Below are 24,574 nucleotides of genomic sequence, written 5' to 3'. Positions count from 1 at the left end.
GCTGCACACCAGTTAAAGACAGATTTTGAGAGCTGTGGGTACCTCTCTGTGGTAAAGCATTTGCCCATGCATGGGCAAAGCTTCGTGTTTGATTTTCAGCACTGCATGAAGAAGACAGTGACTCCAGTTGCGTTTGGATTCTGACCTTTAGAGCCAGGGAGATGGCTCAGCTGTTAAGAGCATTTGCTGATCTTCCAAGGGACCAGAGTTCAATTCCCCCATAAGGTAGTTCAGAACCATCGATACCTTTAGTTCTGAAGGATCTGCTGCTCTCTTTTGCCACAGAAATGCAAGTGGGGCTTAGGCACACATGGAGGGGAAAAAAAAAAACACTCAAACACCAAAACTAGTGAAATAATTTAAAACAAATAAGTTGATTCACACCCCTTTAAGCTGTTTGCCTTGGTAAACTTCTGCACACCAGAATCATTCTGACATATCTTATAACCTATAGCACAGTAGTAATAATAATAATTGCCTCAATTACTATAAGGATTAAAAGATAGCTTAGTCATTGGGAGATGCTAGTTAAGGAAATGCTTGATTATACAAAGTACTTCTTATATAATGTAATTCTGCAGCCACCTCTCTCTCCCACCCCATTGCATTATATGGGGCAAATAACACCCTTTAGTTTTATTTCCTTAATGATTATTGTTGGTTCTGAGTATGATATAATTTAACCAACTCTCCGGGAAGCAACTTGTAGGTTTTCCTTCATGAGCACTACAGTAGTTAGTGACAGCCTGCGTGTCGATGCCGAGGGAACCTGTGAAACTCACTGATTGCAGAAGTTTTTAGAGTCGTGGCTGATTTTAAAGGGATTCCCACGAGGCTTCTACTAAATGGAGGTGAAAGGCACGTTGTGAACTGCTATCCAACCAGGTGAAATTGTTCCTGCAGATAATTATGCTCATGTGTGTGCATGCATACACACATACATACACACACACACACACACACACACACTTTGGTTGCTGAAAGGTAAACATATCCTATTTTATCATGGGTAAAAAAAAAAAGAAAAGACAAAGAAAATTTTCTACCAACTCCTGTTAGATTTTTTTAAATCCAATAAAATTAGAGAGTGGTTATAAGGCAACAATTTGGACAGAAAATTATTTTTCAACACTTTTACATTTCTAATTTCAAGATTTGACTTAAAGTTTGTGAAAGTTGCCTAAAACATTTCTATACTAAATGTTTAGGATGTTCTGCAGAAAAAGAAGATGAGGAAATTATTGAATTTCTTTGTAAAGAAACCTAGAGTAGCCTAAAGCACATGAAAATTGTTGCAAAACATCTCTATACAGTACCTCTTTGGAAAACAGTAAAGAATGTCCAAAAATAAGCTTTGTGTAACAGCTGAAGTTGTGTGAATTTAAACTTATGTAGATGATATTCACTGTGTCAAATGAAATTATTAGGCAACTATAGTTAACATTCATATTAGCTGGTTATTAGGAATTTCTGAAATAAAATTACTTTCATTTATCATGTACTTCATATAAAAATAATCCAATACTATGATTTATTTATTAAATAAATTAGCTTTATTACATAAAACTTACACACGTACTCCTAAACTTTTAAATGTGGATCTTCTTTCCTTCCTTCCTTCCTTCCTTCCTTCCTTCCTTCCTTCCTTCCTTCCTTCCTTCTCTTCCTTCCTTCTCTTTCTTCCTTTTCTTCCTTCCTTCCTTCTCTTCCTTCCTTTTCTTCCTTCCTTTCTTCGTTCCTTCCCTACCTCCCCCTCCTACCCTCTCTTTCTCTCCTTTCTTATTATTATGTTAAGACAGTATCTCACTATGCAGACCAGGCAAGCCTTTGATTCACAGAGGTCAGCCTGCTTCTGTCTTGTGAGTGCTGGGATTAACCATATGTGCCACATGTCCAACTAAAATGTGACTTTGTGAAAGGCACATTGGTGACAATGCTACTTTCTGAATTTGTTAACATACTAAATACAAACATTAGAAGAGAGTTTGAGATTAAGCTGAATCTGTTTGCTCTAATTTCAAGATCATGTAGCTATGTTCTAAGTAACTTTGCTGAGGTCACAAAACTAAACTAGACCTTTCCCTCTTACATTGTGATTTTTCTTTTACTTTTAGGTCTAACAGGTGTATGACTTAATTTTTGTTCCTGTCCATGTCTGACTAGATGATATAATACAATAGCAATATTATACAGAACAGAAAAGCAGATCTTTAAGCTTCTATTTCTTTAAAATTATGTCAAATCATTGATAGAAGTATTGATCCTTTTTATTATGTGTAACTAATGAAATGTATTTAAAACTATGCTTGTAATTTTAGAGTATTAAAGTTATAAAATCCCAAGTAAAAGTCCCGCAGATTAGGTCTCCTCTGGGAAGCACACAAGAGAGGCTTCGTGGCGTACGTATGCACAACCTCTAACTCGGTAAACTTTTTTTTTTTTTTCTGACAAGCTTCTTCAGTGCCCTTTGATCTTTATTCTTCTTTTCATTTTTGTTTACAGAAAGCCAGGCACAAAGCAGAATGCGTGGACTTGCGTGGTGCACATATAGAATGGGCCAAGGAAAAATCAAGCAGGAAGAGTGTCTTTCAGGTAGGAGTGCCACATGTACTCAATTTATTCCTGCTTCCTCTAAGCTGGAGCTCTCTCGGGTAATCAGAATGAGATTACCTTCCTATGATGTTTCCGTGTGCGTGAGCTACTCGTCTGAAGGTCATTATGAAAGACTGACTCTGACTCCTCTTCCTTGGGGAACCGTGGGTTTATTTTGTGTTTCCCCCTGATGCCTGGTTACTATCTAGACACAAAATAGATGCTCTCTGCCGCTTATTATACAGCAACATCATTGAACTTTGCAATGTATTTGAGAGCTGTTTGGGGTGCTAACCTAGAACACTTTGCTTAAATAGATGTGACGCGGCACGTTCAAACGTACACAAATTACGATTCCCTAATTATAAGCTATTCTCATTTGGTGCCCTCCCTGCCTTCCAGTCATTAAGAACATTTACCAGCGGAAGTGAGGAGCAGGGGAGAACAGAGCAGCCTGTTGGGGAAGGCAAGGACATGCGAAAGGGAGGAGGGAGAGAAATCAGAATGCATTCTATACATGGACGAAGTTGTCCAAGCACAAATTTAATTAATAATAAATTTTAAACCTTTTATATTGACTATTTTCACTTTGGAAAGAAAATTACTATGATTGATTAACAGGCAGAATCACAGTCCACTGAGTGTAAAATAAACCACAAAATCCTTAAATGAATAGAAACCATAAACTTTGGTATCTCACTTGTGAAATTACTTCAGATTATAATTATTTCAGATTATAAATTCGATATGTTTTTTCCATTTTAAGTTATATACAACATTTACATTTTTCATTTTGTTATATTTTAGAATTATCCCATTTAGGAGTGAAGGGAGTGGATTAATACTTATTTATTGATATTAAATATTTTCTGAAGTAGTTCTACTTTTTAACTAAAAGTAAGTTATTATGTAATAAAATACATTGATGAAATCACTATAAGGATCTTGCAGTAGCATATGTGGTGGCCTTTCCCACTTCTACCCATATGAGGGGAAATAGCTCACTTCCAGTGTATCCAGTATGGGTTACTTCCTCCCGGAACTTATTCAGATAGAGTAAAATAATTCAGACCTATTCAGATTTAAAAAGAAAAAAAAGCTATGCATGTCCTAGAATAAATTATCTTTCCGTTTCTAGTTTTGCTCTACTTAAATATAGAGATGTTTTTAACCAAAAATTAAGTGAAAGGATAGATATAATTATCATCTGTCAACTAAAAATACAATTTTAAACAAGAAGGAGGAAGGAAGGAAGGAAGGAGGCAGGAAGGCACACGTAGGGAGAGTGATCTCAAACCAAACGGCAGAGAATTTAGAGAACCAAGGTATAAATAATAAGATGAACTTTGTTTGAGAATGAGAAGGTAAGAATCAGTAAAAAAAAAATAACCCCCTCCTCTTATTTCTGTCTCTTGGTGTTATTCCAACACCAAGAATAAAACATAAGGGTCATAATTCAAGTCACTGACAATCTAAGACAGTGGCTCTCATCCTGAGGGTCGTGACCCCTTGGAAAACCTCTAGCTCCAAAAAAATATTTACATTACGATTCATAACAGTGGCAAAGTACAGTTTTGAAGCAACAATGAAAATAATTTTATGGTTGGAGGCTGCCACAACTTAATGAACTGTATTAAAGAGTTGCGGCGTTAGGAAGGTAGAGAACCACTGATCTAGGGCATGATTAGATAAGCTAAATGTTGTATGTCCACATGCATTGTGGGTACTCCAATTAAGAAAGTTGTAAAAGAAAGATATCGTGCTCAATTTTAAGAACATGATGTTTGTAAAATGGATCATTTTTTTTAGATCTCTGAGGCCAGTCTTTCTGCATTTATCTCTGTAAATTTTCAATTAGATCAAAAATGAGGCTACTGTCAACTCTGTGGTGCACAAATGATGGTATATATCATCCCTAGCTTTTGAACTATTGCTAATGTTCATTCTTTTATAATTTCCATTTGAATTTTATATATACTTCTGAATGCAGCTTCTTCCAAAGACATTGAAGTCTATTTCACCTTTTGCAAATTTAGTGGCTTGAAAAATTTTGTCATCTATCTTTGTTTTTGATATAAATGAACAATTCATGAGGCCTTGAGCCTTCAATATTTACACAGATGATTGAAAGATGGGTACATGCACAAATAGATAGCATGATTCATATATAGATGATGATGATAGATAGATAGATAGATAGATAGATAATAGATAGATAGATAGATAGATAGATAGATAGATAGATTGATAGAGGATATGTGGATAAACTCTTGCTAGGTTTGAATGTAGAAATAAAAGGCTATAAAGATATTGTGAACACAAAAGTTACAGAAAATTCTGGTATGAGTTTCTGTTCATTCATGTTGGATAGACCATCTTGGTTTCCACAAGCTTAGGTTAAAATTTTCTAATATGCACCCATCAAGGAGATCAAAACTGTCAGTCGTTTGAGTAGAATAATGTGAATTGCTTTTATAGTTCTGTTAGCAAAAAGAAACATTGGGAATAATTTGCAGACGACTAAGTCCAGATGATGTTGTGCATCAATATTTGATTAGATACATTAGCTGGGCTAACTCTCAAGTGATCAGAATAAACATGATTACATCTCAAAACACAGTATTAAGGCATGGGTGGGTGTTTGAGAGTGCAGAAGGGTTTCCTTACCTACTGAATAATGAAACGTTTCTTCCCGACTGAAAAAGACCCTTCTAACTTTAGCTGAGGTACCACATCAAAAATAGTTTTAGGATTCCAAGTTTGAATTAGGCTTGATATTCAATCTCAGCCTATGAATTATAGATTACAGACAGCAAATGACTATTGAGATTTTTAGTTCCCGAAGAATCAAAGAAGAGCAAAATTAGAAATAATTTAAAATTTGAAATCTGTCTTTAAAAAGTTGACGGATTGGCAATTATATACCACATAATTACCATGTCTGCAGAGAAGTCAAACTTGAAATGAAGAGGAAAACAAACAAAAAAATTGTGAGTGCCTGAGATATGCTGGAAGCACACATTTTTGATACAGAAAGATGGAATATTTTCATACACTGTTTATACTTTCTAGACATCTGATTTGTTCACTTTCTGCATTTAACAAAATCCAAGTTTTATTTACAGTTAAATTTCCATCAAACTCAATGTGGGTTCAGTCTTCTTCTAATAGTACATGCTAATATCACAGTGATAAAATTATAGTATATAATTTAGTATATAGTATAAATTTAGTATATAATAACTCTTGGTAAATCAAAATGGTATTCACTTTCTGTAATGAGGAGTCTCTGCCTGTTTTGGAACTGGAATCTTTGGGCCCCTTTTGTCTGATAGGATTGTTCAAGAGCAAGTAACGTTTTTAAAAAAAAGTGTTGTCTGTCTTTAAAAAGTCTCTGTCTATGACATGTAATCAGAGGTGTCAAACAATTCTATAAATACATTTTTAAAGACATCATCATGTGTACATTTATATAGGATTTCTTGATCTTGGGAGTTACACACACACACACACATACACACACACAAAGCTTTGCACTTATGAAAGGGACATACAAATTCTAAACAAAATTGCTGTAGGTCCACTGCTCAAATGGTTGTTTAATCCTGCAGAAAGGGTAATCATGAATTATCACAATTTTGATGTAACTTGAGAAGGTATTTTGTCAGTGAGTAATTTGGGATGAACTTTAGGCAAGTTTTCTTGGTTAACTAAAAGCAATGCCAGGTCTTCATCGGGGAGAGCCTGGGCAAAAAGATTTATGCGTAAATCACATGTTTTAAACATTTCTGCTAAGTGCTGGTTTTCTCTTTTGTGGTTATCCTGAAACTTAATGCACCAAGGATTAAAAGGATTACAACATAATCTTAAATAATCCCAAATGTCATTTACATAGAGATAGTTGTAATAACTAAACAAAACTCCGCTAAAGGGTTGTAGTACTGTAAGGCAGCATCCGAAGCACAAGGGGAGGTTATATCTTCTCTTGTTTCACTGGCCACACTGGGCATTCACACTGTGTTATATCAGGAAGGTTAACTGATAACATAGTTTGGAAATTAGCTACAGAAACACTAACACATCATTTGGGGGAAGCTTTAAAGAAAATCTTGTTTCAAAGTTGACGGGAAATTTTCATTTAGGTTGTTTCTCTTCCTTTGAGTTTGAGGTTCTCTGAACAATGTCTTTGGAAGTCTAGGTTGGGGAACTCATGACATGCTGTCAAACAGAGGGCACAACACAAATATGCTCCCAGCCTTCCAGGAATGCCACGTGTTAAAAATGAGAAGGAGCTGGGCATGGTGGTGCCAAGCCTTTAATCCCAGTCCTTCTGAGGCAGATGCAGGTGATCTCTGTGAGTGTGAGGCCAGCCTGGTCTGCTTAGTGAGTTCAAGGACAGTCAGAGCTATATAGAAACTCTGTCTCAGAAAAAAATGATAATGAAAACAGAAACAAGACTTAAGACAAAGCAATTAATTCCATTCAATTAAGTTGTCACGTGATACTCTTTCCCGGCAAGTAAAGAAAGCAGTTTTAGATGTGAGACTGGAAATTATCTCAGCTACTGTACCTATTGAGCCAGGAGACTGGGCATGCCCTAGCTGCTCAGATTGTGACTGCTGGGGCCAGATTTGAACATATGCAGTATGACAAACAACAAAGAAAACAGGGAATTCTATCTGCAACATTAGCCTTGCGTTACAAGATTCCCAAAGAATAACTGAATAAAGAACTAGAAGATACTGTGAGTTTCCTTGGTTTTTTTCTCAGTAGGGAGAAGGATAGTAACTAGTTTTTAAGATATTGAATCATCTGTCCTCTGAATACATATTTACCTCCTACCTAGTATGGCTGAATAGGTTTCACTATTTTCTAAACAAATTTTATGAAATTTGACAGTGGGATTTATTGGCTTTCTATAGATTACATGTGTTAAGTCGTAAAACTCTACCAGTTAATAAATAATGAATAGAACTATGCCAACTGCCCATCTGTAAGACAGGAAACATGAAGACGACTTGGTTCATACCTCCATCAGAAGTTCACAACATCAACACTGTGCTCAAATGCCCGGGATTGACACTGTCTCTTTTAATATAAAACCATGGCTGCAGGGAGGGACCCAGTTCCCTACAAGGAAAGTCAAGTTGGAGAATAGTTTTAACATTTAATTACTCATGTTGCTTTTCAGACTCTGGGTAAACTCCTCTGGCTATACTGTATATTAAATACATTCGTGTAATATTTTCCATGGATATACATTACAACTGAACATAATTTGATTGCTCGTTCTGATCCGACATGTCTTAGCTTAACATATTTTAGTGCTACTTACATTTATTAATGTGGAGATAATTTAATAACATCCTGGAAAATGCTACTTTCAGCCAAAAGGAAAACTACTGGTATTTCGCTTTTATACATTTCTTGTGTCAGGAAGGGTGGTTTAGAATGAATCTGAGCTTTTACCGATTTTCTCTTTCATTTCGCAATGTGTATTGTTAGACTAAATGCAGAGGGAAGATTCTGCACATTTATACTTGCATTCATTTGAAGTAAGACTGATTTCAGTTGACAGGATTGCTCACAATGTCTCAAAAGGCATAGAGTCAAAAATAAACCAGTGTAAAGAGAAGCATCAGTGTCTAACATGGCTTTGGTTTCCTTGGTGTCTTGCCCTCCACCATTTCATCTGCCTACTAAATACTCAACCATCCCGCAGAGGAATAGTGGAGAGGCATTTGGGTCTGCGGACCTGCATGTTTTCAATTGTACTTTATGCAGACTCAGGGAAGGATTCCTTCTCCAACTTGCATTGTGTCACACTAAGAAAGAACAAAATAATAAGCCCACCTCTTCCAGCCTCCTGTCTGTGTTAAAAATGAGGAGGCCTTTGGTGTGTTTGTAATCAACTACAAAGGAGTAACTAACACAAACACAGGTGTTCATCATTATTTATTCCTTCACTAACCAGATCATCCTCTAACATTAAGCTTGAAATTCCAATTGTAAATTTTAGCAGGATCTTGGTGAGGGTGATACAGATTGTCAAACGCAACTAACCTTGGAGCTCCTCAACGTTTTATGTATTGCCCTCAGGTGCTAAGGATTTAATAGCTCCAAAGAAAAATATTTTCATTTCTTGTTCACAGGGTATATGTCCTTCTGCCTTGTTCAGATTTTAGTGTTCAGTCCTTTTCGAAAGTGTCATTGCTGCAATGTCTAGTTGGTATAAACTAGTTATATATGTTACTAGTTTATATAATTTATACTAGTTACATGGAATATGCAAGTTAATACAGTAACAGGAGCATATTCCCCTGGAATTTTTTTTTTTTTTTTTTTTTTGGTTTTTCGAGACAGGGTTTCTCTGTGGTTTTGGAGCCTGTCCTGGAACTAGCTCTGTAGACCAGGCTGGTCTCGAACTCACAGAGATCCACCTGCCTCTGTCTCCCAAGTGCTGCGATTAAAGGCGTGCGCCACCACCGCCCGGCTTCCCCTGGAATTTTCTAACAAGCTCCCAACTGCAACTTGTAGAGACAGTCCAGTAACAATGTCCCCAAATAAAAGGGAGAGAAGGGACTCTTTCTGCTCCCCTTCCAAGGTGTCAAAGCAATACTCTTTTCTTGATTAGAAGGAAGCAATATGATTATTTTATGAATGCTGGCTTCAGTGTGTCAGTGAGATTATGCTGCAAAAGATTTATTTTGGAATTAGGTCTTTGACACACACACACACACACGATAGAGGGGGGGAGAGAGATAAAGAGAAAGAGAGAGAGAGAGAGAGAGAGAGAGAGAGAGAGAGAGAGAGATTCATCTACCATCTATGTGACTGGCTATAAGAAAATGATCCTGAACACAAGAAAAATGATTCTATTCAAATTTTGGTGAAAGCAAAAACACATTAGCACTTACTAATGAAGGGAGAGCAGAAACAGGAGCTAGGTCAAAGCACGCCAATAAGACAAAGGCCACGAAAAAAAAAAGACTTAGTTCAAGGAATTAACCTAAATAAAAAAGATAAAGACCACGACCATCCCTTCGGACCAGACCACGCCCATCCCTTCAGACCGGACCACGCCCATCCCCTCAGACCAAATCACTGGGCAACACTGGCTTTTTACTGATTTAATTTTGAGGAAAATAATAAAGACCTTTTAAATTAAATTCTTGAAATTAAGACACAAAATTCAAGTACGTTGTTAGTAAGAACAATATCAAATTTTTCTTCCCTGGCTGTGAAGCTCTATAGTATAAAGCGTGGTCTCCCCATAGTTTCCTTTACACAGTTCCCTCACTTTCAAAAGCTACCGAAGGCCCACTGCTAGTGTCCTGCAATTTTATCTGTCCACGCTAGTGTCAGGACAGAACAAAACTGGAGGGCAGTAGACATTACACTGACCATATTGATAGATTTTAGAACCAAATCGGCCAGAGGGACTCAGATGTAAGGTTTCCAAAATAACATAAATTAGATCAAACTTTTGAACCGAAAGGAATGAACTTGTCATGCGCAGTTTTCTTAGAGGAATAGATAGATGTGGCCTAATGGGCTAAAGCCACCGCTTTGTTCTCTTTTACTTCTGAAGTAGCTGGGGTCTAGGGTAGAGATGAGAGTCTTTTTATTTAGGCAGTCTGGCTTTCCGCCTGATCTCAGGCTGCCTGCAGCTAGCTGCCCTTCTCTCCTTGACCTCGTGCTAGGACCCCCACCTCTCATGAAGCTTCTTTATTTCTTGATTCCTTGGTAGAACAAGTGTGCTGGTTTCCAGGCTATCCATGGGTGTCTGTGGCTCACTGAAGTTTCTTGGTGGTGTTCACACGATGAGGCTTCCAGGTACTGGTTAACAAAACCTAGGTCTTCAGACTATACCAAGCAATGTGTGCAAACAAATCCTGGGCCTCGGGACAGGTTTCATGGGACCGAAGTGATGGTGCCAAGAACTAGAATTTTTCTACTTGTGAATTTCCATCTTGTATAAAGAACAGAAAATATGACTTTGATTCTGGCACAACATTCCAACCATGGGCTCTCTTTTGCATATCTGTTTCAGAATTCTTATTTTGTATTTGTAAAACAAAGTAGCCATGTTTACTTCTTGCCGAGTCTGGTTGTCTTTCCTTTTTAATAGCAAACAGATGTATTCCAGAAAAAGGAATAGTTTAATCCCTAAAGTTGGTATATAATATATGGAGTCAATAAATGGTAACACAGTTTATAGCTTGTCCATGAGGAAGACAGAGTAAAATAAAATCAAGTACCTTAGGAAAGCACAAAATCACCTTTATATAAATAACCAGTGCCATCCAGTTTTTAGAAAGACAGGTAATGAGACTATCTGAAAGCAAGAAACACACATTCATAGACAAACACAAATACACACACATCAGCATACACACACACAATGTTTATTTGCCACTAACCACAAGAAGGGGAAAAATCTGGGCAGTGGTAAGCAAAACTCTGAAACCTCAGAGCAATGTTTAAAACAGGATAAGAAAATAATAAAGCAAGCATCATAAACAAAGGCTTGAAATGAACTCAAGAAAACAGTCAGTTTATGATGCAAACAAAAGCCAGCACTCACACACTAGAGAGACCTTGCCTGGGATCTGTGCAGAATCTTTCAATACACAAGTGTACTGTGCTACTAGAACTTTAGCAGATAGTACAGACTTAAAAGCAAAGATATAATTTAGGAATATATATGTACATGCAAATACAGGTTTGCATCCAATCAATTAGTGGAAAGAGAGGCCATGAATGGGAAAGAGAGTGAGAAGAGGTATATGAAAAGATTTGGAGGGGAGCAAAGGGAAGGAAGAATTGTTGGAATTAAATTATATTCTTAATTTTTTTCAAAAGGCAAGAATCTAGGATCTAGGAAGATGGCTCTATGGGAAAGAGCACCTGAGTTCAAATCCCCCATTCCCCTGTAAACTGCTGTGGGTGGCCCGGTGCGCCTCTGATGGCAGCACCGCCGCAGGGAGAAACAAGAGGATTTCTAAGGCTTTTTGGTTCAGACTAGCTCCAGCTTCAGTGGGCGACGATGTTTCAAGGGGATAAGGTGGAGAAGACAGAGCAGAGCCTCCAACACCCACCTCTGTCCTCCCTACAAAGGCTCAAAAGGCATATTGTCTTTGTCAGTTTTTGTCGTCAATTGGACACCAAGCTAAAGTTATCTTGCAAGAAGAACCTCAGCTGAGAAAATTCTTCAGGCTTATAGCCTGTAGGCAACTCTGTGGGCGCATTTTCTTGATTAATTGTTGAAAAAGGATGCCCCAGGTCACTGCAGGAGGTGCCACTTCTAGGCGCATGGTTCTGGGTGATACAGGACAAGCAGACCGGGCAAGCCATGAAGGTATAATCCAGTCAACAAAGTTCTCCTATGACCTCTGCTTTAGTTCCTGCCTCCAGGTTTCCTCCTAGGCTTCCCCTTATGATAGACTTTGATCTGCTAACCAATTAACCCTCTCCTTCCCAATGGCTATTGGCTATTGACTATGGTTTCATGGTCTTTACCGCAGCAATAGAAGCCTAACCAAAACAGACATGCACCATGTAAACACACACACACACACACACACACACACACACACACACACACACACACACCATAAAACACTGCAGGACAGTTAAGGCTTCTTGGAATTTGAAGAGGCAGGCATTGGAAAAGCAGTGTCTTAAGTTTAACAATGAGATGAAATGATTTGGGGAGGAAACTGAACTCAGCCACACTTAGGCTGCTATTGGTGTCTGGGGTTCACGCTCTCAGAGAGTAAGCAAATGTATTTCTTCTTGGTAGAGACCCCCAGACTCAGCCTCACCATGTTATGGGATATTTCATCTCCAGCATGGACAGAGGCTTTCTAAATCAGTGTAGGCTATATGTTCAATGCAAGCTTTTTAAGTGACAGTGTTGACACGTTGCAGAAGTGACCCCAAGGAATGTGAGCTATTGACACTGAACTTCCTTTGGTAGTTCTGTTGTGTTTTATCTGCCATTTTAACAATGCTTAATTTTTAAGACTCCCACACCCACGATTAAGTCAAAGTCAGCCTTCTGATGTCTGCTTCTATGATGGATTTGAACTCCAATCATGCCAGAGATGTTACGTGTGCAATCTTCAGATGTACAGAGTGTGCTGATAAACGTGGTGGGAAACACGTGGAACCTTTCTTCTCTCATAGATGCACTGGAACTTACACAGTCACAGATGTCACTGTCCACCTCAAAGGAAAAAACAAGCCCCTGGCTGTCCTCAGCTCAGAATCAAAAGAAATTCGGCAGCGTTTAACGTTTAATCAGCATAGTAAACACTTGGAGGCTCAAGTGCTAGGAAACAAATGCTTCCCAGAAAGTACAATTAATGGCATGAACACGCGGCTGGCTTCACTGCAGACGAATTTGTCCTTTGACTAAAGTAAGGATAGTTCTATTATTAACACGGGAAATCTTAGATAGGCGGCACCGACTGCTGCATTATTCATAGAAGCATTGCTGCCATCTGGTGGCCGACTGGCAGCTCAGCACAGACTGCTCATTCCATCCGACTGGGTCTCCTCGAGGGCTGCCTGACAAGGCTCTGGGGTGGTGAAAAAGAAAGTGTGAACAGTTAGGCCTGAGATGTCAGTCACTTGATGACTGTCCTTGCTCTCCACACGGTGGTAGAATGAAAGACTCAAGGCGGTGGTGAGATGCTTGCGCATTTTTGGCCTTCATGTGAATGTATATTTTACAAGGCTTATCTAAGGAAGTTCCTCTTGGCTGTTGTTGACTGACAAATTTTATTGACATTCAGTTCTGTTGGCAAATAAATATGTACTCAAATATTAGAAAGATGTATTGAGTCTAAAGATATGTTATTTTGTGTAAATAAGAATATATGTGAGATGCTGTAATCCCTCATTTGGATCTAAGCATGAATTTTCTTAAGTTATCATTCACTGAGTCTGCTTTTGGAAATAATACAATTTATAATATCAAAAAAAAGAAAAATGAACAGCAATTCATAAATCTCGATATTCTAGCTCAGTCACTGAAGGGTTGTATGAAGAAATCTGATTAATTGTACACGACTCAGAAACCTATAAAGTAATCTATCTTTGCGGATGTAGAGATCGAATGGCAGATATTCAGGTCACACTGCACGTTAAGAATCTGATGACTCATGGCTTACTCTCACTCCTATGAGGACACCTCTGTGTCCTGCGCCATTGTAAAACTTCCTAAAATCATGGAATGGCTCCTTGTATGTGGTTAAATCAGAACTTGAGAATGGACATTTATGTAGATAAGAAACCTTTGAAGAACATAAGATATAATGAGTTAAAATTGCCCCAGGAGGGAGGTTGGAGTTCCTTGAATTCTCAGAGATGGTATTTAATAGTTAATGTTCGCGTTCCAGTGTGTGTTTCCCTGCCATTGAACTGCCTTATGACTTACTAAAACTCACTGGCAAAGAGGCATTGCAGTACCCCGGAAGAATTACAATATTGGATGAATGTCATTCTTTGCCATAAAGGTTACAAGTGGCTACTTTTACAGATAGACATTTGGATTTTATTTTAAATGCTTTGGAAGGCTTTGGTTCAGCGTCTATACAATTGCTATTACCTCTGTTACAAGCGACTTTTGATACTGAAAATATCTCCTCCCTCAATACACTTAATTTGGCTCGTCAAAAACCATGTCACATCTTGCTGTAAGAAGGCTAAATTCCCTTGGGTCCTCCTTTCCCTCTTCTCCCTACATTCTCCTCGGGAAGATGACAGAAACAACACACTACGGCCCTGTCTGGAAAGTAAGAGCCACGTCACTTACCTCCGTCTCTTTCATCTGTAAGTGTTGGTTTTTAAGTACATCTCTCTCCCAGTAGGCTTGAGCATAATTTCATGGCGGTTTCTAGTAGCTCCATCATTGACACAGAAAACCTTTGGTCATGGTACTCAGGTATTAGTCGTAAGTTGCTAACGGTTGCCTCAGTAGCATTTACTTTTCAGCACTTCTACAACTTCTTAACAGCACATTCCTATTTAGTGAGGAGGATTATTCATACGCTGTAACAAATGATGTTGCTTTAAGCATTTTAGTATACAGTTGCTCAATGTTACTGCATAGTGGGGTGTTCGCTGGTGTGTTGCTTTATGCCAAATTTTAGTACTGACAGCCTGATCGCAGTGAAAAGGGTTCATGTCCTTTATTAAGGAGGTTTTGAAAACCCCTTTAAGGATGCAGTTTTGTTATAGGAGCCTCTGTCTCTGTCATAAAGTCCGAGAAACTGAAAGTTGGCCTGCTTTTAGTTTATTGATGGCCAAATCTTAGAAACCAGGATTTAAGAATCAACAAGAGTGAAATAGCAAGAAAAAGCAGTAGATACAAAGGACTTATAAAGCTGGTCACAGGGCAGCATGATGCTAACTAGATTTTTCCACCCAAAGTTGCACAAAGTGTTTAAGGAAAAAAAAATCTTTTTTTTTTTTTTTGCCTCCCTCTGGACTGGTGTCTTTAGGTCTTCCAATTTCTTGGTTATGTGGTGACAGGAAGGCTCTTCTAGGTATTCTCTCTCTTTCTAGAACTTCTGAATATCCATAGCAGAAAGGTGTCTGATGCAGCTTGAGGCAAGATGGATGTTGTCTCAGGAAGGTTGAACCCAACAGGCAGCTGTGCACATCAGCAAGTGCAGACACAGCTGTGGAGAGATGAGGAAGGAGAGCAGCAATGTGTGATGCACTATATCCTAGCAACATGCAAGCACCCATGTATCTCACATTAAATGCTGCCCAGAGCCTCAGACATGTGACTGATCTCAGGACTACAGAAGAGTTAATAAAAAGTCTCATGGAAAAAAAAAATTCACCTTTTCCCCGCGTGAGGCTGTATTTGATATTCATTGTGTATTTCCTTACCAGGGATTCTGGATTTCTCTCATCCATTGTCATGTTCTGTTTTCCTGCTGTGCCATATTTCTTGTCCAAGGGTTGTAAGACCTGGTTTTCTTGACATTTCCAGCCTTCATTTAATGTAGTCCACAGCCCACTGCATTCATCAGGTCTGGAGGCAACAAGAGGCAACTCCCTGAGCTACCTACAGGCCAGATCCTTTCTTGCTGTTAGTATACAGAAACAGCGATACCCTATTGTTAGAAAGGCCAGTTTCTCCATATACATTTCAGACATTTTACTAGATTGTTACCCTGTATCTTCATTGCACACAGCCATCCGCCGTCAGCTATAGCTTTAAGATCATTATGTATCATCAACACCTTTAGAAGCAAACCTCTCCCTATCCTAAGAACAATGATTGCCAATCCAGCAAAGACCAGATTTGAAGACGTAGAAGTATAAATGTTACAGGCTTGTTCTATGGTGGCTATTCCTTTTTCTACTTTGGTTCTTAGACAGCTATGGTCTAGTTTCGGGGAATGCTCTGTCACATGTCACCATGAATTCCGTGCTGTGGACCAGTTTGGTGAGTGCACGCACTTGGGCTGTAGTATGGCAGACCTTTCTCCTTTAAGGTACCGCCTTACTTCAGATTAGTTTTAAGATACCATACCATTGCAAGGTTAATTGTTCCCAAGTGATGGGGCACTTGGGAAGAGCAGTAGACCCTGGAGCTAGGTGTCCAGGCTCATATTTCTTTTACTTTGCTACTTTGAGGCAGTGCTTTGAATAACTAATGTCACTAGGTCTGTGTCCTTAAAGATCAGAAACAGTGGAACAGGCACAGACACTGATCAGAAAATACAAACCCATCATTTCAAGTCCAGGGAGGCTGAGCCAAGATCCCAAGAACAGAAGGGATCCAATTTGCTGCTCAGAACCTGACTGATGGTCTGAAGTGCTGAATGTTGTCTCTCCGGATGAAAAGCTATTCAGTAAGCAAAGCTGTACTGGCTTTGTCCGGAGGAAGTAGTGATGTTAGATCAATGTAGAGTCACTATGCCTGACACTATGGCTGCCCCATCATGGATTTCTTTTACAAGATCGAAATGGGTAAGGATAGAAGATGGAGACCATTGAAGTTATAAGTCATCTTGTTCAATGCTGTGATCTCTGGGAAATATTAAGACATTGAGAGGAGACTTAAAACGGCCATGTTCTTGATGGCTCTCAGAAGTCCACTCATATTCTCTGGACTTCTTTGTCTCTTATCTTCTAGATTGTCCCCCTAGAGACCTCAGGTCACCATATAAATCCATCCTTGCTATCTATGATCTTCCCTCAAGCTTGCACATCTCACTTGTGAGAGCATTTCTGCTCACCACTGCCCTAAAAGGTGCCAAGCCTGATTTCTCATTCCACATCAACTGACTTCCATGAGATCCTCCATGAGGCTGTAAGGCCTAGCTTAGGAAGCAGTCCTAGAAAAACATACGAAGGGAAATGGAGATTTTAGCCATTTGTTTGTGGGATTTAGATTCTGCCAAACTGTTGTCCCAAATTCTGAATGTTGTATTTCCATTTAGGGATTGCCGTGTAGCCCTTTATTTAGTGGATTTGACAATGTCAATCATTTAAAAAGCTAAAACCACATAGTCTGTTGAAAATGTATGATCAGAAACTTACTATTTTTTATGACCCAGTGATAAATCTAAAGTGATAACAAAGAAACTGAGGTTTCTTTGTTTGCTTCAGAAGACAAAGTCTTCATCCATCATTCCATAGGCTTTAAAAATACTGTGACATTATACTCGAGTTTTATTTTGAATTTTCTAAATCATATGTCCTGAGACTCAAAGCACAAATATCACAGCATGGACTTGCTAAAGATATTGGTTGATTGTGGAATAACCACTCTGCTATCAATGGCTTCCAGACATGCTGTTATTGCACAATATACAATGTACACCTAGCTAAATATGCTAGTTACACTCAAGTAACTATATGAGAATATTTGAGTAAAACTGAGGTTTCTGACTTTAACCTGATAAGTAGTTGTTGTAAACCTCTAAACTTTGGGCTCATTCGTAACAATAAGTATTTAGCTGATCCACATTATGCATCTACAATTATAATCCAAAGGTTTAATTTTTATGAGAAGCAATGACAGTGCTGGAAGTATGATTTAGCCTTTTCCAGAGGTCATAGGACCACAATCCATTGGGCCAGCTTTAATAATTAGTAGCCAAGTTCCATCCAACAGGGTGGTAGAGAAAAGGCAGGTAGTAGACTTCATCTGGCCATGTAGCTTTCTTATTACTCAGTATGTTTATAGAAATAACTGCCTAACAAAGTTAACTTCCAGGAAGGATGCCAGGTTACAAGGAATCATACCCAAGTCTCAGAATCACATTGGGCTTTCACCCAAAATGTTTGCAACATTAGGTGGAAGCAACATAATCGGGCTTGGAAAGTTCTAAGGGGGAAAAAAATGACTGAGAATGCTCAGGGAACACTGTGTTCAGAGGCTTCAAGATAGTATCTTTCTTGGCCTCTAGAAAAAAAATAAGAGAAAACTGTGGATCTTGCTATTTTTAAAAGCAGTGTGGACCAGCAGAATCTAGGGTTGTCACAGATCATTGTAAAGCCCACAGCTTTAGAGGTCCTAACCCACAAAGTGGGCTGTAAGGCTAAGAGAAGATAGAAATACAGTTGGAAAATCTAAACATAGTCCAAAAGTTTTGGCATGTCCGGACTTTCCAGGGGGAAAGAAAAGAAATCCGATTTCTGTGCAGTTGATGGGAAAGCCTGCACAAGGCCTGAGAAAATTAAATTTCTCATATTTTCATTCCGAATGGTAGTCTCTGTTTGTTTTTTAAAAGTTGAAAATGACCTTACATGTTTAAACATTACTTAAGAATAGTTATGAAGGCAATGTTACTTTGGGGATTTAATGGTGTAACATTTTTAGATTTTTAAAAAGGATATCTGGAAATTGCCATTTTTATTATTCTTGGAGATTTTCACAGATTTTTTCCTCCAGACCAGATACTTGTGTCAAGTAAATATATGATTCATAAACATGGCTATCTTAATGCGTTGTTACTTTTCTTTGCCCCAAAAATATGTAAACATGGAGGTTTAATTTATCTGTTCCCCTTTAGAGTTCTTTTTATTTCCAAATTAAACCTAAAATATTCATGTTTAAATTTTAGGCTTGTTAAGTGTGGGATTTAAATTTTCTCTCAGTTGCTTTTCAGTGAAATTAAATTTTAAAATCACAATGAGTTTGTATTTCTGAATCCACAGCAGGTTAGAGTCAATAGGAAGAATTGATGAGAAAGAAAAAGGATGAAATAATTAAGTTAATCAAACTCTAGCTCAGTGCTTCTCAACCTTCCTAATGCTATGACTTTTGATACTGTTCCTTACGTTGTGGTGTCCCTAAACCCTATAATCATTTTTATTGATACATGATAACTATAGTTTTGCTGCTGTTGTGAATCATATTGTAAATAGCTGATATGCAGGATGTCTAATATGCAGCCCCTGTGAAAATGTCATTGCAGCACCAAAGGGGCCATGGCCCACAGGTTAAGAACCCCTGCTCTAGGTGACTAATAACCCTTCACAGCTATTTCAGGTTCAGTGGGTTTATCTGTCAGTCTTACACAGCCCCGGGTACAGCTCTGGATTTTGAGGAGTAAGTTTTCAAAATGCCCAGTTTTTGGTTAAGAAGCACAATAGCGTACCAGTGTGCGCCATTGTATTTCTCGTTCTTTTAAATACATTTTCTTATCTCATATAAACAGTTTTGGGGTAAGAGATACTACCTCATCTGCTACAGTGGGGATAACATTATACTTTCCAGCATAACAAATTGAACTATAAGAAACTTATCTGAGAAAGATGCTAGAGGACATTGCAAATGCAACTTCTGTGAAAGTGGTTGGCATTTGCTTTGTGTAGAATGATGTTAAATAGTGTGAATCCTAGTTCTTCTGGAAGACAACTAAGGCAGACAAAGGTATCTATTGAAAAAAGATGCATTTCTTTAACTAAAGGCACGCTCTTTAAACAATGGAAAATCATGATTTTTGGTATGTTCTGTATTTTATTCATTTTGCATATGAATTTCTTATATTTGATTATACAAAGTGAAATCTTTCTGAGAGAATAAGTTTCTCTGCTTTAATAAATCCAATCCTAGAGGCCAAGAAATGCTATAGAGGCAATTTTTTCAGGTACCATGCATTGGGTTTCCATCATAGTACAGCTCTTTGATCTCCAGAAGCTGCTCAGAGCCTCTGGGGTTTCTGAATAGTCAGAACAATGTAATATCTTAATGAACAAGATAGTAACCAAGGAATGCAACAGATCAAGTATCATTAAGGTTTTCCCTCGTCACATTTCAATGTCTGGCCCTTGAATTAACCAAAATAGACGTTAGTATACTCTAGTATGTGGGGGCATCTTCTAGGGTTTGACTACACTATCTTCAATCCAGGTCCAGGCTGATGGAAAAGACTGTTTAGCATAGATGGGTTAAACCAATCTTTAAAGCCACCATGCAGAAGGGGCATGTGTCCTATCTGTCTGTATTTCACAGTACTAAATAAGTCAACAGCTACTCGAGCGGAGATGCACTAACCTCTGCCCTAGCTGCCCACCACAGTATATGAAGTCACTGCACGAAGATCCCCTGGTTTGTATTGAGAATTCTCACAGAGCCTACAACAGTCTTTGCCCACGTAGACATTCCAATCATCTGCATCATCTAAATTAAAGGACCTTTTTATTTTCTTAACACGTTGCTATTGTTAAGATGGAGTAAATTGCGTGAGGCCTTTGCAAAAGCAAAAGCACATTTTCCACAATTTATTGTTTACTTGTTTTGGTGATGGCACAATGACTCATTTCAATCAAGGAACCACCAGCTAAACACTGTTGAATGTGGAACTTGAATTCAGGTTATTCAACAAAATGTGTCAACCTGCATACCAACTCATATCTATTTTAAAATTAGTTCAGAAGTGTTTAGGATGTGGGAAATTTGCATTAATAATTAAAATCCAAGGCAGATGCATAAATGATAAGAAATAAAGGTCAGATAATTAGGATGAAATAAGGACCTTCAGAAAGAATCACAAATGAAGGAAGATTCTCAAAGTAGTTTTGTTTAGTGTTTGAACAGTAGTACTGGTTTGTCCGTTTTTCTAATGATAACTGAGTATATGTTATATAGCCTCGAACATATTTATGTTTGATCTGTATACATTTACAAACTGTATTTGAAATATAAAGTATGTAATTGTGATAACTTAAATGGTTAAACTCAACAGAATGAATGAATTTCAAAGGGCCTTGGGATAACTATCTCCTAGAACTCAAAGAGAAAAGAAGTATTTTTCTATTTCGTTTTAAGAAATATATCTGTACTTTAATATGAATATATGCTTATTAAATAATATTAGATGGGCATTAAAAAAAGAAAGGCAGTCCTCAATGCAAGTTGTTCCATAGCAAAATCAACAAATTTTGACAGTGAGTAAAGCTATCTAAATTTCCAAAATATGGCATATGTCTCATTTTTGGTGTTAAAGATTCGTACGAGAAAAACAACTTTGATTTCAGCAAAAGAACCGACTAGTGTTAAGAATACGACTGTGAGTCATCTCTATGTATGCAGCTACCGTGGCGAAGCCTAGTTTGTTTGGCTCGCCTTTCAGTTTGTCATTTGAAAACTTGATTGTTCTTACATTGAGCATGTTGGTTTAAAGCAAGCAAACAAAGGGGCCTTCAAACAATCCCAGGAAACCAAGTTGCAATTAGCTATCATCACTCCTAGGAAATACTTTAGCACATGCAACTGGCACTTGAGACATGGACACCTTCAGAGGGCAGGCAGGGAAATTTGGCTGAGCAGATAAGCTGACTGAAATTACAAACCATGAACACGAAAGAGACTGAAGTCAGAAAGAAATGGCCAAGAGTTAATAAAGTCGTTGTTTCTTGAAACAACAAAAGTAAAGAATGTTTTGTACCTCATACAAAAAAAAAAAGTTCTTTTCCTTCAAACAAATTTAATGGAAGTCAGTTTAAAATGCACTCTGTGTATATTTAAAAAAATTACAGATATAAAAGTTGGAAAATGTGATTTTTAATTATCTGTAAAATAGAAGAAGAAGAAGAATATTTGTTACTAGTATCTTGATCGACAAGGTGCTTATTAAATCTACAGATACTTGAATAGACACTGGATTGCCAAGTTCAGGTAAACTGTGGATGCCATGCTGTGGAAGAATGTAGACTATATTAAGATGAGAGTGAAGATTAGATTTAACATGGAGTTAGAGCAAGTTGGCCATTGTTGAACTAGCGTCAATTTGTACCACTGATTAAAAAAAAATTCAGTGCAGTGAAAACATAACCGCATTGTGCCTGCCCTTAAAAAATGAATACACAACAAAGAATCTTCTCTCCTCATAGGTATGACACAGGTTTTGCTTAGATCATATGCTTATAATTTCTTTAAGTAGGAGGAAACACTATAGTTTACATGCCTGACCCTCATATGCCCAAATCTTAAGATAGGTTTCTCTATCTTATTCAGATACTCTGATGCATTTTGAAGTTAAAATCTTTGCAAAAGTAACACTTCTAAATGTTTTTATTCATGAACCGTAAAATAGAGAACAAAAATTGCTAATGTTTGAAGAGGGCTCTGAGATAAAAGTTTTACATTTTGCTTAGGACATTAGGTTGAATTTTTCCATTAAACTATATTTTTTTCTAAAAGTTTTAAAAAAATTGAATTAGTGGACAGTTTGATGGGCTTCATGGTAACATTACATATATATGTATTTATATAGCATTATACTTTGCTTCTATTTTCTCATATTCTCCTTTCTGGTCTTCCTCTCCTACAGATATCCCACCTCCCCCATAGATTCCACCTCTGCTCTCATAGCAAGTGTATGTTTAGATTTAGTAAACTTTTAATCCGTATGTAAGCGAGCAAGAACTGCTGATCCCGTCTCTTCCCCTGCTCTCTCTTCTTCCTCTCACAGTCCATTTTAGACTCCTCCCTCCCTGCTATACACCCCTGCTTTTGCCTTCATGTCACACATGTGTGTATATACCCACAAATAATGAGCCCCATATTCTCATGTGGGAGAAAATATCAATGCTGGCTGAAGCTAGTTTGTTTCACCTAACCTGATCATCTCCAACTCTGTCCATTTTCCTACAAATGATATGATCTCATCCTTCTTTATGGATGAACAAAACTCCTTTGTGTATACGGACTGCAGTTTCCTTATTTATCTGTCTGTTGAAGAACACACAGTCCATGCTTTGTTAAAGCTGAGACTTTTGTCACACTTAGAAGCAGAGAATTCTAGCCATGACATGCTGTTTGCCATCAATTTGCTCTCACTTGTCCTCGTCATTGCCATTTTGTCCTCCTGTTCAGATGTTGGAACTGCTTGCTGCAGAAAGTGCTAACTATCTTGAACACAGAAGGCTTTCACCTCTGCTGCTAAGATTCAAAGTTCAGAGGATCTTAGCATTTGACCTTTTGACACATCGGTGACATTTAACCATTTATAGTCCATTTTGGTGCGCCAAGAAATGATAATCACTCAGTATTATTTGGTGGTGAGTGGATTGCCCCTTGGTGGGTTTTAATGCCTGTTTTAATTATGTATTATCTCCTTTCTAAAAAATATATTTCAGAGATGCTGATTTCTTTGATATAGCACCCATAATGTTTTAATTATTCTGTTATAACTTAATGGAATTATATTTCATTGAAAGTCAAATCTTCTACTTGACTTTTGTTTTAAATTTATATTATTATTACTGATATATTTAGAATGTTAGTAGAGTTTAAAGAAATCTGACTTTGATCTTGGTAATTAATCTATTTTTTAGATCTTTATTTTGAAAATGCTTAAATCATATTTTAGTTTTTTATTAATATTCTAATTGTATTCAAAATACTTAAATACATATTCAACAAAATTTAAGACACATCTTTCACAAATGCTGGTATCATTTATAATCACTTTAAAGTTTTAATTTTCATGCTCAGCAAATCTAAAGCTTAATAAAAGTCTTCCCCTTTTTGTTTTATTTTTCCAGCTTTTTAGTTTTTTATTATCATATGCATTTAATAAATTATATATAATGGGTTTCATCATGACATTTTTGTACACATGTTTTTAATGACATTGGTTCTTACTTCACTAATCCCTCTTCTCTTTGCAACTATTCCCTGTTTTTCCTTCCCTTCTTCCTTCCCTCCCTTTGTGCCTTTCCTCCTTCTTCCTTTCTCTGTCTCTCTGTCTCTCTCAGTTAGATACTGAGTTTCACTTGAACCCACATCTCCTCCTTTTGATTTCTGAAGTTTCCATTTTCTTTTTCTTCCTTTCTGGGAATTTCTGTCTTTTGTGTATGTTGTTAAGATAATTTTCTGCAGCGCTGGTTCTGTCCTTTCTGGCCCTCGTACAGATCTGAGATCTAGCAATAGCTGCGGGTTTAGCTTCTTCATTCTTTCAACTATCCTTTCGTTTCACTACGTTCCAACCTTCCGAAATCAATGTTCCCATTTTGACCATGTGAACTCCAATCTGTGCTTTACTGACAAGCCAACTTAAACAGATTCCTACATATCCCATTTCCTCCAATAAATCATCTTTCTTTTCTCAGGAAAATTTTTTTTTATTATTGAGAATAAGAAAAAAAAATGTTTCCACCTCCTCCCAGCCTCCCATTTCCCTCCCCCTCCCCCCACTCTTCTCCCCTCCCCCCACTCCTCTCCCCCTCCCTCTCCAATCCAAAGAGCAGTCATGGTTCCCTGCCCTGTGGAAAGTCCAAGGTCCTCCCCGCTCCGTCCATGTCTAGGAAGGTGAACATCCAAACTGGCTAGGCTCCCACCAAGCCAGAACATGAAGTAGGATCAGAACCCCTTGCCATTGACCTTGGCTTCTCATCTGTCCTCATTGTTCGCCATGATCAGAGAGTCCGGTTTTATCCCATGCTTTTTCAGTCACAGTCCAGCTGGCCTTGGTGAGCTCCCAATAGATCAGCCCCC

General features: G+C 37.9%; 1 protein-coding gene across 1 annotated transcript in view; it reads left to right on the top strand.

The window, feature by feature from the left end:
• The window catches only part of Arhgap15 (Rho GTPase activating protein 15), a 591,259-nt gene that overhangs the window by 122,420 nt on the left and 444,265 nt on the right, over positions 1 to 24,574 (top strand). Inside the window, exon 6 of the mRNA XM_050140010.1 lies at positions 2,503 to 2,592. Coding sequence (XP_049995967.1) covers positions 2,503 to 2,592 — 90 coding nt within the window. The remainder of the gene's footprint in view (positions 1 to 2,502; positions 2,593 to 24,574) is intronic.

This window comes from Alexandromys fortis, unplaced genomic scaffold (assembly GCF_014885135.2).
Source record: "Alexandromys fortis isolate MF-2015 unplaced genomic scaffold, M_Fortis_MF-2015_v1.1 scaffold_33, whole genome shotgun sequence".
Lineage (NCBI taxonomy): Eukaryota > Metazoa > Chordata > Mammalia > Rodentia > Cricetidae > Alexandromys > Alexandromys fortis.
Note: the sequence above shows the minus strand (reverse complement) of the source record. Positions and strands in the feature narration are given on the sequence as shown.